Source organism: Pristiophorus japonicus, chromosome 14 (genome assembly GCF_044704955.1).
Source record: "Pristiophorus japonicus isolate sPriJap1 chromosome 14, sPriJap1.hap1, whole genome shotgun sequence".
Taxonomy (NCBI): domain Eukaryota; kingdom Metazoa; phylum Chordata; class Chondrichthyes; family Pristiophoridae; genus Pristiophorus; species Pristiophorus japonicus.
This window is the reverse complement of record NC_091990.1, coordinates 161,123,965-161,137,739: the sequence shown is the minus strand read 5'-3', so window position 1 is coordinate 161,137,739 and position 13,775 is coordinate 161,123,965. Positions and strand designations below refer to the sequence as shown.

The 13,775-nt window shown below is 46.1% G+C and overlaps 1 protein-coding gene across 1 annotated transcript in view; it reads left to right on the top strand.

The window, feature by feature from the left end:
* Positions 1-4,280: 4,280 nt before the first annotated feature.
* The window catches only part of dhcr7 (7-dehydrocholesterol reductase), a 31,505-nt gene continuing 22,010 nt past the window's right edge, over positions 4,281-13,775 (top strand). The window contains exons 1-2 of the mRNA XM_070899742.1: positions 4,281-4,395; positions 4,943-5,055. Coding sequence (XP_070755843.1) covers positions 4,949-5,055 — 107 coding nt within the window. The 5' untranslated portion in view covers positions 4,281-4,395; positions 4,943-4,948. The remainder of the gene's footprint in view (positions 4,396-4,942; positions 5,056-13,775) is intronic.

Below are 13,775 nucleotides of genomic sequence, written 5' to 3'. Positions count from 1 at the left end.
GGTTGGGGGGGAGAGGGGGGGTGAAGGGGGAGAGAGAGAGAGAGAGGGGGTGAAGGGGGAGAGAGAGAGAGAGAGGGGGTGAAGGGGAGAGAGAGAGAGAGGGGGTGAAGGGGGGGAGAGAGAGGGGGGGAGAGGAAGGGGGGAGAGAGAGGGGGTGAAGGGGGGGAGAGAGAGGGGGTGAAGGGGGAGAGAGAGGGGGCGAAGGGGGGAGAGAGGGGGCGAAGGGGGGGAGAGAGGGGGTGAAGGGGGGGAGAGAGAGGGGGTAAAGGGGGGGGAGAGAGAGAGAGAGAGAGAGAGAGGTCAAGGGGTGAGCAGAGAGAGGGTTGTGGGGGAAGGGGAGGAGAGAGAGTGTGGAGGGAGGGGGGTGGAGAGAGAAGGGGGTGGGAGAGGCGGGGGCAGGGTCTGAAGGTGGCGGGGGGAGAGGGGAGAGAGAGAGAGAGAGAGAGAGAGAGAGAGACACACACTATCCCTTGTGACATGTCTAGTTCTTATCTTGGAATGTTATTAAGTAACCAGGAACTATTATCTGCCCGACTTGCATGCTGACTTTCATTGGGGCAACTGCACAAAAGTAATTCCTTCTGTTCATGTGTGTGCCTGCTTTGATGCTGCATATATATGTCTGGTCCTATGGGGAGTGACCCGGGTCCTGTATGCTTTATGTGCTTGTTCGATTCATTATATGTGCTGGGAAAAGTGGTACTGAAACAGTCGCAGACCTGGCTATAATATTTCTACTGTCTATGTACTGGCACTGCTATAACGGCTATCCCAGACTTGGGTTACTTGATTGCTAGTCCAATCCATTCTGCAGGATTTGACAAACACTGACGAACAATGGTCAATTTTATCCTCTGTTATACTTGATTTTAGTAGCCACGATGTAATTGCAAATGTGGCACTTGGAAGTGAGCATTGACCTGTTGGCACAGTACTGCTGTTAACTGCTGCCAGGAGTGAAACTCGCCCTCAGTGGTGGCAAAATCAGCTCCAGTCCTAACAGCCAGAGCCAACACGCATCTCCTTTGTATTGTGGCATGTAACAGTACTACTACTCTGCCATATCGGTTTGAGTCTGACTTGTTCGGCTGGCGAATGATGAGTCAGTGGCAAGCGTAAGTGCTCGGGGCTTTTAATACTGACCACGTGCTGAAATTTGGTTTTCCTCTAAATTGCAGAGCAGCAGTTCTCAGCATAAAGATGTTTTCCATTCACGTGCTGTATGCTGGCAGGACTGTTAAGTGGTTTGACGGAAGGAATGTGTGCAGATGTAGGTTATGGTAGCATAGTGAACTCACCTGGTTCACTAATGCCCTTTAGGAAAGGAAATCTGCCTTCCTTGCCTGGACTGGCCTACATGTGACTCTAGACCCACAGCAATGTGGTTGCCTCTGAACTGCCCTCTGAAATGGCCCAGCAAGCCACTGCGTTCTACCAAACCGCTACAAAGAAGTGTGCTCCTTCATTGTCACCAGGGTCAAAATCCTGGAACTCCCTCGCTAACAGCACTGTGGGAATACCTTCACCACACGGACTGCAGCGGCTCAAGAAGGCGGCTCACCACCACCTTCTCAAGGGCAATTGGGGATGGGCAATAAATGCTGGCCTTGGCCGCGATGCCCATACCTCATGAACAATTTTTTTAAAAGAGCATTGATAACCTGTATAGTTGGGCGCCAAGTACCACGGTTGCTTTTGAGTCGGCACTTGAGCCAAAAGGTAACTACATAACCACAGCAGCAAGGGACGTCAACTCGTTTAGCCATTCACTGCCAGATCTGGCTGCACTACATAAAGCATTCTTAGGTTTGCACTTGTCTGCCAAAACTGCTCACTATTCCAGGATCATTCTGGAATGCAAACATAACCCCCGGCTTCTATTTCCTACCGCGCACATTCTTCTTAAACCCCTCTCCCCTGTCTCTTCCACACTTGCCTCCAACAACAAGCGTGAGGAACTCGTGGACTTCTTGGTCTCAAGTGCCCTAAATGTAGTAGAACATCGCATGCCGTATCACAGGAACGTTGTAAAACAAAATTTGATGCCGAGCCATATAAAGAGATATTGGAGCAGCTGATCAAAAAGGTAGGTTTTAAGGAGCATTTTAAAGGAGGAAAGAGAGGGATGGTGGGAGTTTTAGGGAGGTAATTCCAGAGCATAGGGCCTTGGCAGCTGAAGGCACGGCCACCAATGGTGGAGTGGTTGAAATCGGGATACTCGAGGCCAGAATTAGAGGAGCAAAGGGAGGTGTTGTGGGGCCGGAGGAGTGAGGCCACGGAGGGATTTGAAAACCAGGATGAGAATTTTTAAATTGAGGTGTTGCTTAACCGGGAGCCAATGTAAGTCAGTGAACACAGGGGTGGTGGGTGACCGGGACTTGGGTGCGAGTTAAGACATAGAAACATAGAAAATGGGCAACCGAGGTTTGGATGAACTCAAGTTTAGAGAGCAGCAGATGGAAGGCCGAGCAGGAGTGCGTTGTAGTCCAGTCTAGAGGTAGCAAAAGCATGGATGAGAGTTTCAGCAGCATATGAGCTGAGGCAGGGATGGAGTCTGGCGATGATTCAGAGGGCTCTTGGCGATAGTGTGGCTAAGTGGTTTGAAGCTCACCTCGGGGTCAAATATAACACCAAGGTTGCGAACCGTTTGGTTCAGCCTCAGACGGTTGCCAGGGAGAGGGATGGAGTCGGTGGCTAGGGAATGGGAGTTTGCGTCGAGGATCAAGGGCTTTGGTTGGTGGAAATTTCTGCTCATTCAGTACTGGATGTCAGACAAGCAGTTTGACAATTTAGAGACAGTGGAGGGATCGAGAGAAGTGATGGTGAGGTTGAGCTGGGTGTCGTCAGCATACATATGGAAACTGACGCTGTGTTTTCGGATGATGTCGCCAAGGGGCAGCATGTAGATGAGAAATACATCTACACGCTGCCACAAGGGGCCAAGGATAGATCGTTGGGGGGGGACGACACCAGAGGTAATGGTGCGGGAGCGAGAAGAGAAGCCATTGCAGGTGATTCTTTGGCTATGATTAGATAAGAATGGAACCAGGTGAGTGCCTCATGACATCCCAAAGTGCTTTACAGTCAATGAAGTACTTTTGAAGTGTAGTCACTGTTGTAACATGCTGCTGTTGTAGGCATTGTACATTTTGCCTGCTGTTTCATACCAGTATAGTAAAAACACGTTGCCAAATGAGCCATGGTAAAGTGCAGTGGTGTATTTTAAACAGGGTGAAGGAGGCCTTATGCTATCAGCGTGAATAACATGGAATACAACAGAAATTGAGCCCATTAACAGCCTCTTTTTGTAAAAGTTTCCTTCTTCACAGCTCACATCCCACTTCCCTTTCTTCTCCCCCTCCTTGGGGCAGATTCTGAATCATGTGCAATGTGTCATAACAGAGAGAAGTGTCTCTGCATTCTCTTTGGAACAAATCAGAAGAAACCCAAGATCTGCCAGAAATGCCATTAAGTAATCACTTTTTGTCCTCATTAAATGTTTCCTTTTGAAATGCTTCCCTTTTCTAAGCAGTCCTGATTAGTGAAGACAAAGGGTCGAACACATAGCACTGAGCAGAGTACTGTAGGTGGCCGGGTTTGAGTTCTGTGGCTGTTAACTGAACCCTCCGACCGAAAATCGATCAGTACAATGATTTGGGAAGGAAGGATGAACTACAGAGGGAACAACAAACGACAAAACCCGATCAAATACACTCAAGCAGGAAGGCTTTGAATTTCATCAGTTTTTTAAATTAAATTGACAAATATTTTCTTCCTCCTCGAGAGGAAATTGCTGATGTAAAAAGTGCACAGTATCAGCCCATTGATGACTCCCGGTAATGATTCCCACCCTTTCTGTGGGATAGTCTGTGAGTGAGCCAGTTAGAAGTTGTAAATTAAATTTTTTTTTTCATTCGCTCACGGGATGTGGGCATCGCTGACAAGGCCGGCATTTATTGCCCATCTCTAATTGCCCTTGAGAAGGTGGTGGTGAGTCACCCTCTTGACAAATGCGCGGCTTGCTCTGCTGTTTTAGAGGGCAGTTAAAAATCAGCCACAATGCTGTGGGTCTGGAGTCACATGTAGGCCAGACTGGGTAAGGGCGGCAGATTTCCTTCCCTAAAGCCTTCACTGGCAGTGATTCAGGTCAGTGCCTTTTTGATATGCTGCTGTGTATCTGGAGCAGTGCTAGTAATGTCAGGTTTCATCGGCAGTGTTTATGCGCATCATGATTTTGTCTTTAAATTTTGTGCCCGTCAGTGTGACAGATGTGGGTGGCAAGTCGGGTATAGCACAGCCAGATGCAGAGTCAAGCGCCCTCTGCCCAGCCTTGGAGGAGCATCCCATACTGTGCCAGTGTGAAACCTGGGAAGAGCACCAGGCACCAGAAACCAGGTACACGCAGTGACAGGCTGGTTTCTAACCCACCTACCCAGATCTTAATACAGGTTATGATCATTGATTGTATTGGCTCTCGTGTAAAATGAGAAGCCAGCAGAATGATAACCTGCCATCGACTAACACGCTAGGTAGCTCTTGATGGAACAGGTCACACATTTAGCAGTGGTAATTCCAGAAATTTGCACCAGGAGCATTGGGATAACTCCTCGTAGCTGCATGAATACAGCATAAAAGTCCTACTAGAAAAAAAGGTATAACTTTGACATTTATCCTGACCCAGCTATTGTGGAAGTGCTGAAACTTTCTGAATTTTAGAATTTGGAGAATGAATAAGACGAAGCCTTGGGTTTCAATTGAACAACTCTCTACTTATCTGGTTACTTCAAGTTTGTCATCCACTAAAATATTCTGTCAGATGATAACCATCTAATTGGCAACCACAATGATCTGCTTATATTGCAGGGCTGCCAAAGTTGTGAATAATAACTGTGCCTTTATTTTCACATAAGCCAACCCTGAGCTGTCTGTCCTTTTGTAACAGAGCACCATGACTGCCACACAGGCCTCGGGAGCTGTAAAACGACAAAGCAAGAGTTCTGCAAATGGAGTTGGTCCGAGTGAGAAGCAACAACTTGGGCAATGGGGCAGAGCCTGGTAAGAAAATGAATATAACAGACAAACATATTGAGATTGTTGTGGGCTGGCAATGTGTGTGGAATTTATATTATATATTTACCTGTGTAAAAATCATAACTAATTTCTAAGTAATTTGTTCGTGGTGAAGTGCTTTGGTACGTTTCAGAGAAATGTGATGAGGCTCCATGGAAGTGTAATTTCTTTTGTCCATTTATTTTTCCTATTCATTTTCTTCATCATAGGCAGCCCCTTGAAATCAAGGAAGACTTACTTCCACTCCAAAAGTGAGTTCTCAGGTGACTGTACAGTCCAATACGGGACTTACAGACCCCTGTCACAGGTGGGACAGACAGTGGTTGAAGGAAAGGGTGGGTGGGGAGTCTGGTTTGCCACACGCTCCTTCCGCTGTCTGCACTTGGTTTCTGCATGCTCTCGGCGACGAGACTTGAGGAGCTCAGTGCCCTCCCGGATGTTCTTCCTTCACTTTGGGCAGTCTTGGGCCAATGATTCCCAGATGCCGGCGGGGATGGTGCATTTTATCAAGAAGCCTTTGAGGGTGTCCTTGAAGCGTTTCCTCTGTCCACCTGGGGCTCGCTTGCCCTGTAGGAGTTCCAAATAGAGCACTTGCTTAGGGAGTCTTGTGTCGGGCATGTGGACGATGTGGCCCGCCCAATGGAGCTGGTCAAGTGTGGTCAGTGCTTCAATGCTGGGGATGTTGGCCTGAGCGAGAACACTGATGTTGGTGCGTCTGTCCTCCCAGGGGATTTGCAGGATCTTGCAGAGGCAGCACTGGTGGTGCTTCTCCAGCGCTTTGAGGTGTCTGTTGTATAGGTACCTCTTCATATTCTTACTGTGTTGTCAAGTGTATTGAGTGACTTTTGGAAAATGTACTGCTGGAGGAAAACCTGCAAGTATGGTTCAAATTCATTTTGGCAACCAGGATGTGAGCCAAATTACAACAACAACCACCACTGGCGCTTTTTTAAAAAGTCCCAAGGCGCTTCACAGGAGCGTTGTCAAACATAATTTGACACCGAGCCACATAAGGAGATATTAGGGCAGGTGACCAAAAGCTTGATCAAAGAGGTAGGTGTTAAGGAGTGTCGTGAAGGAGGTGGCGAGGCAGAGAGGTTGAGGGAGGGAATTCCGGAGTTTCGGGCCTTGGCAACAGCAGGCGCTGATTGCACTAATAAAACTAGCGGAAACTCTACCCCACTTTACCATATATCTTTTTCCTGCACAATTGCATAATGCCGGCAGCAACTTGTCCATTCAAGTGCGAGGAACTGCATGTGACTAGTTGTGCAACTTTTGTAGTTCTTTGAACACTGTAGTAAAGATTTCTGCACCCAAATCAAAAGTGTTTATTTCAAGAATCGTTTGAATTGGAGGTGTGAGATTCTATTCAACTTATCAAAAATGAGTTGAATCCCAGAGGACTGGTTGACAGTTGAGGTGGCCTGTAGCTAAAGAAACACGTTGAAAACTTGCCTGTGGGGAAACTGAGCAAATGCAACTGAATACAGTATGATCAAAAATCTTCCGTGTGCTGCAGGTTCCTTTTCCGCTCCTGTGTTGAGACACGAGTCTGTTACCACACAGAACAACTGTACAAAGTTCATCCGTGCAGGCTCGAAGGGCCGAATGGCCTACTCCTGCACCTATTTTCTATGTTTTTATCCCAACTCCAACATTTCTTTCCACCTCCCATCCATGCTAGATTAAAGAAAGATAGATTTGTATTTATATTGCGCCTTTCATGACCACCAGATGTCTGAAAGCGCTTTACAGCCAATGAAATACTTTTTGAAGTGCAGTCATTGTTGTAATGTCGGAAACGTGGCAGCCAATTTGCACACAGCAAGCTCCCACAAACAGCAATGTGATAATGACCAGATAATCTGTCTTTGTTATGTTGATTTGAGGGATAAATATTGGCCAGGACACTGGGGATAACTCCCCTCCTCTACTTCGAAATAGTGCCAGGGGATCTTTTACGTCCACTTGAGAGAGCAGACGAGGTCCCGGTTTAACGTCTCATCTGAAAGACGGCACCTCCGACAGTGCAGCACTCCCTCAGCACTGCATTGGAGTGTTAGCCTCGATCTTGTGTTCAAGTCCCTGGAATGGGACTTGAACCCACAACCTCCTGTCTCAGAGGCAAGAGTGCTACCCACTGAGCCACAGCTGACATTAACAACCATATCCCTGTGTATAACTTTCCCTACCAGCAGGCAGCATAGAACCTGCTGCACTCCTTTATTCCAAGCATCCGCCAACTCGGGCCCAGCCTCCAATGTGCAGCAGTCCAAAGGATTCTTTAGGCTTCTGGCTCTGGCTTCTTTCCACAGCTCAGTCTCTGCTGCAGATGCACCTCACTCCCTTGTTCACTCCCATGTATCAGGAAGAGGGTTAAAAAAAAGATTCAGAGAAAGAGAATTAGAGAGACACCAAGGCGGATAAACCAAATGGCACAGAGAACGTGGGCTGGGAGCAGGGATATTGGATAGCTGAATGGAAGGAGAGGGTAATTGAGAGAGACCGAGAATCACGTAGACACGGGAAGACCACAGAGGAACTCTTCCAGTGTGCCTCCAAGTCTGTTGGAATGGTGCTGAATATTGAGCACATCCTGTGGCCACAACGTCTCGTCCAACCCCCAAATGTTCATTGTCCAGAAAGCACAAAACCCACCACAGACAGCAGTAATGAAACCACTGCTACCTCAACCTCACAGGCCTGAAGTCTATCTGAAGTGTTTTCGGATCCTATGGCTTTCTGGATGAATGAATTGGCCTCCTGAGAGTCGACTGCAAGAGCACAATGAGGAACAAAGTGCAAGTACGGACAACAAATACAGAGAAAGACTTTCATTTATATAGTGCCTTTCATGACCTCTGGAGGTGCCAAAGCACTTTTTTGAAGTGTACTCACTGTTGTAATGCAGCAGCCAATGTTGGCATAGCAGGGTCCCCCAAACAGCAATGAGATAATGACCAGATAATCTGTTTTAGTGATGTTGGTTGAGGGCTAAATATTGGCCAGGTCATCGGGGATAACTCCCTCGCTCTTCATCAAATAGTGCCATGGGATTTTTTACGCCTACCTGAGAGGTTAGACGGGGGCCTCGGTTTATCATCTCATCCTAAAGACGGCACCTCCGACAGTGCAGCTCTCCCTCAGTACTACACTAGAGTGTCGGCGTAGATTTTGTGCTCGAGTCTCTGGAGTGGGACTTGAACCCACAACCTGCTGACTCAGAGGCGAGAGTGCATGCCTTAAACTAACCATGATCAACACAGGAGGTTTATTCATAGATAATTAATGTTTTATCTGAACATTCAAGTATTTAAGTAAGCCATTTTTTTACTTTTTAAAAAAAAAAAATTAATATCTTCCAATTCATAATCCTTTTTTCTCTGGAAGTGACTGTTGGAAAAACCTCTTTATAAACAGGCCTTCCATGTGCAGTATGCACATTAATTTGGTTTAACAAGCTGAATAGGGTTTGGTATTTATCCAGTAACTTGCCTATTGAGTAATCATCATAGGCAGTCCCTCGAAATCGAGGAAGACTTGCTTCCACTCTAAAAGTGAGTTCTCAGGTGACTGAACAGCCCAATAGGGGAATTACAGTCTCTGTCACAGGTGGGACAGACAGTCGTTGGAGGAAAGGGTGGGTGGGGAGTCTGGTTTGCCGTACGCTCTTTCCGCTGCCTGCGCTTGCTTTCTGCATACTCTCGGCGATGAGACTCGAGGTGCTCAGTGCCCTCCCAGATGCTCTTCCTTCAGGCAAATCCCCTGGGAGGACAGAAGCACCTATTGAGTAAACAGTATAACACTTGTTTTGATCTGTGGTGAGTTGACTGAATCATCTCAAATCCATTACCTTCTGCATAAATGCCAGGAGCCTTAATTTTTTTTTAAAAAGAAGAGATTTTTTTAAAGCAGTAGTTCAGGAACTTTGCAGTTCTACCCTGAGGTTGCGTAACATCATTTGTTACATTACAGTCTGCGTGGCTAGGAGCCTTTGGCACTGTGCTAACAAATGTACGCTGTAATGAATGTTCTATAACACCACTTCTGCTCGATAAAAACATTTGACCTGGCTGAATTATAAATTGAATCTTCTGATGGCAATGGTATATGTTTTCTATTTGCCCTTTTCCCCCCTACACACTATTTGAGGATTTATTTGTGGTTCCACTGTAGTACGATCAGTTGTTAGATCCTGACTGACAAAGAATAGAGATGCAATTGTATGTTAAAAACATAAGAAATAAGAAATAAAAAAGAAGACTATCGACCCTGCTCTGCCATTCAATAAGATCATGGCTGATCTGATCATGGACTCAGTTCCACTTCCCTGCCCGCTCCCCATACTCCCTTATCGCTCAAAAATCTGTCTATCTCCGCTATATTCAAATATATTCAAAGATATATTGTGAAGGTGTCAGCTGTGGCTCAGCACACTCGCCTCTGAGTCAGCAGGTTGCAGGTTCAAGTCCCACTCCAGGGACTTGAGCACAAAAATCTAGGTTGACACTCTAGTGCAGTGCTGAGGGAGCGTTGCACTATCGGTGGTGCCATCTTTCGGATGAGATGTTAAACCGAGGCCCTGTCTGCCCCCTCAGGTGGACGTAAAAGATCCCATGGCACTATTTCGAAGAAGAACAGGGAAGTTATCCACGGTGTCCCTGGCCAATATTTATCCCTCAATCAACATAATGACCAGATAATCTGTTTCTGTTATCACCTTGCTGTTTGTGGGAGCTTGCTTGTGCGCAAATTGGCTGACACGTTTTCCACATTACAATAGTGACTACACTTCAAAAAGTGTCTCTAAAGCGCTTTGAGGCATCCGGTGGTCGTGAAAGGCGCGATATAAATGCAAGTCTTTTTAAAGTGCTTTGATTTTTACCAATCGAAGCTTCTGCTTTTCTCTATAATTCGCTGACTTTGCTAAGTTGGTAACACTCTTACTTTTGAGTCAGCAAGTTGTGGGTACAAGTCCCACTCCAGGATCTAAGCTAATATTCTGTGCTGGTACTCCACTGCAGGACAGAGAGAGTGCTATCAGTGGTGTTGTCTTTCGGACAAGACGTGAAGTCCCAACTGCTTGAGGTGGACAACAAATTCCAGCACAGTACAGAGCAGAGAGCTCTCGAAGTCTCCTGGCTAAGATTCATCTCTAAACAATTTTTTTTTTTTTTAAAGATGAGCTGCTCATTTGTCTCATTCGCTGTTTGTGGAAGCTCGGTGTGTAAGCTGGCTGCTGCTTTTGCCTACGTAACAGTGATTACACTTAGCAGCAAATCATTGGTTGCGAGACGGTTTGGGACAACCTGAGTACATGTAACACACTACATACAAATTTGTTCTTTCAAATGGCTCCTTTGAAATTAATCTCACACTGTCTCACAAAGGCCCAGCATCCAGCTCATTCCTTTTTTCCATCTTTGTAAAGCTTTGGGATATTTTTCGATGTTAAATGCACAAATGTATAAATACAATTTCTTAATTATTCCCCCCCCTACCTAAAGTTATAAGTCGAAAAGATACTGTAAAGGATATAAACCTTTTAATGACCATAATCACTGGAATGCATTGGCTGAAAAAAGTGGTGGAAGCAGATTCAGTTGTAACTTTCAAAAAGGGAATCTAATATAAACATGAAAAGGAAACATTTACAGGGCTATGAAGAAGGAGGGGGACTGATTAGATGGCTCTTTCAGAGAGCCAGCACAGGCACAACGGGGCCGAATGACCTCTTTCTATGCTATATGATTATGTGATCACCTCTGAACACTGGAGGTGTTACAGTCAGAGTACATTGTGAATAATGCCTAATGAATGGGAGCTTAATTCAAGGACTGAGTTGAGGAGAAATTATTCACTCGGATGGTGGTGAATCTTTGAATTTTCTACCCCAGAGGGCTGTGGAGGCTCAGTCGTTGTGTCTCAAGAAGAGATCGATAGATTTTTGAATATTACGGGAATCAAGGGCTATGAGGATAGTGAAGGAAAGTGGAGTTGAGGTCGAAGTTCAACCATGATCTTATTGAATGGCAGAGTAGACTCGAAGGGCCGAATGGCCTACTCCTGCTCCTAATTCTTATGTTCCAATTGCTGAACAAATTCAGTAATTCAGTTCCCACAATGAACAAGGCAAATTTGGACCATTGGGTATAAAGAAAATCCCAAGGTTTTCATTCATTCAAAAATTCTGTAAATTTATGAAGAGGCTGTTCGAATCCACTTTTAATTCACCACTGCCTTGCAACTTTACACTATCCCTGCAGTGTTTCCTCCATCCACCTGCACAATGAAGTGTGCACAAACCCTCATGTATAGGTGCAGGCATACACTTTAACACTTTGTCCTGGCTTTATTTTTGAACTGTTTGAATATTTGTCACACTTTTGGTTACCCTCTCTCTTTTTTTCGCTCATCATTCATCTTTGTCTGGCATCAGTGAGGGGCCTTGGAATGTGTTTACTGTCCCAAAGATACTGTATAAATGCCAGTTGTTTTGCAGGCATAATTAATAGGTCCCATGAAAGCCATTTGCCCAGAACAGAAGCAGGAGGCAGATGAAAGGATGCACATGTTTTTGTTGCCAACACCTGCAACTCCTCGCCAGTTCATCCCACGGCATAATGTGTAAGCTGTGGCTCAGTGGGTAGCATACTCGCCTCTGAGTCAGAAGGTTGTGAGTTCAAGTCCCACTCCAGGAACTTGAGCACAAACACATCTAGCACTGAGGGAGCACTGCACTGTCGGAGCTGCTGTCTTTCGGATGAGGCGTTCAACCGAGGCCCCGTCTGCTCTCTCAAGTGGACGTAAAAGGATCCCTATTTCGAAGGGCACTATTTCAAAGAAGAACAAGGAAATTATTGCCAGTGTCCTAGCCAATATTTATCGCTCAATGAACATCACAAAAAAAAAACAGATTATCTGGTCATTATCACATTGCTGTTTGTGGGAGCTTGCTGTGCACAAATTGGCTGCCGCATTTCCCACATCACAGTAGTGACTACACTCCAAAAAAAAGTACTTCATTGGCTGTAAAGCACTTTGTGACCTCTGGTGGACTTTAAAGGGCTGGTAGCATAAACATGCATTGCACTTTGTATGTCTGTTTGCTGATCAATTCAAATATTTGGTTTGCATGTCAACAGAAAGCTTTCATACCATCCTGCCAGCTGTGGACATAAGGCACTATAATCAACAGAGGGAATTAAAAATCAGGAGCATAAGCTCAACCTGATGACCCACTTATTTACAGCAGTGATTAGCTGAGCCGTAGGGAACAGGAAGTCAGCAGATTCGATTCCCCAGTCTATATTGAGTTAGTTAACCTCAAATAGGATGGCAATAGGGCTTTTATTAATGGCCTCGCTGTCCTTGCATCAAGGGTATGGTGGCATAGTGGTCATGTTACTGGACTAGTAATCCAGAGGCCTGGACTAATGATCTAGAGATGCGAGTTCAAATCCCATCACGGCAGCTGGGGAATTTAAATTCAGTTAATTAAATAAATAATTTTAAAAGCTAGTACAGGTGTGACGTCCGAAATCTGGAAACCTCGGGACTGAGGCCATTCCGGATTCCGGATATTTCCAGATTTTGGAATGTCTTTGCCTGGGCCTCGGGAGGGGAAGGGAGGGGGGTCGGTCGGCCGCTGGAGATGGGGGCAGGGGAGGTGGTGCGGGTGGGTAGGTCGGGCCGCCAGAGATCGGATGGGGGGGTCGGGAGGGTCGCCGGAGGTCAGTTGGGCAGAGTCCGGCCGAGGTGGGGGGAGGTCGGGCAGCTGAGGCGGGGTGCCGAGGCAGGGGAGTCCGGATTCCAGAACATTTTCCGGTTTCCGGACGATTCCACCACGGATCAGCCTGGTGTCCGGATTCCGGAACTCCGGGTGTTGGACGTTGCACCTGTGCTGGCGACCATGAAACTATCTGGTTCACTAATGTACTTTTACGGAAGAACATCTGCCGCCCTTACCCGGTCTGGCTTACGTGTGACTCCAGACCAACAGCAATGTGATTGACTCTTTGCTGCCCTCTGCAGTTCAAGAAGGCGGCTCAGGGGCAATTCGGGATAGGCAATAAATGCTGGCCTTGCGACGCCCCGTGAACTAATATTAAAAAAAGAGGCAAGAAAATCCGACAGTGTTTAGTTTGAGTTGCATGTCTATATCTGTTAAGTTCTGACATATACAGGTACGATCTCCCAAATCCACAATTCCAAAATTTGGAATGTTCTGAAATCTGGACATCGGCGGATTGGTGGAGGGGTCATCCAAAATCCGTGTAAATATTCCAAAATCCGGACATTTGTTTCACAACAGTAAATAATCCCCCACCACCACCACATGCACAGACACGCACACCAAAAAAGAAATTTCAAAAAATAAAAAATCACAATTATCGAATCGCTGCAAAAGAATTAAAAACTATAAACTTTAACTTGCCTTTTTTTGCAGGTCTTCGTACCTACTGCTGTCCCAAGGGCTGCAATGCAGGTTTTTCCCGGGCGTTTTTTATCTTATTAACTATGGGTCACCGCTGAGCCAAATAGGTTTCCGGATTCGGGACATTGGAAATATATTCCGAAATCTGGAAATACCCCGAATCCAGAACGGCCTCTGTCCCAGGGTTTCCGGATTTGGGAGGTCATACCTGTACCAGAGGATCACTAGTTTATATAATGTTATGTATTCACATTTTTGAAGATTT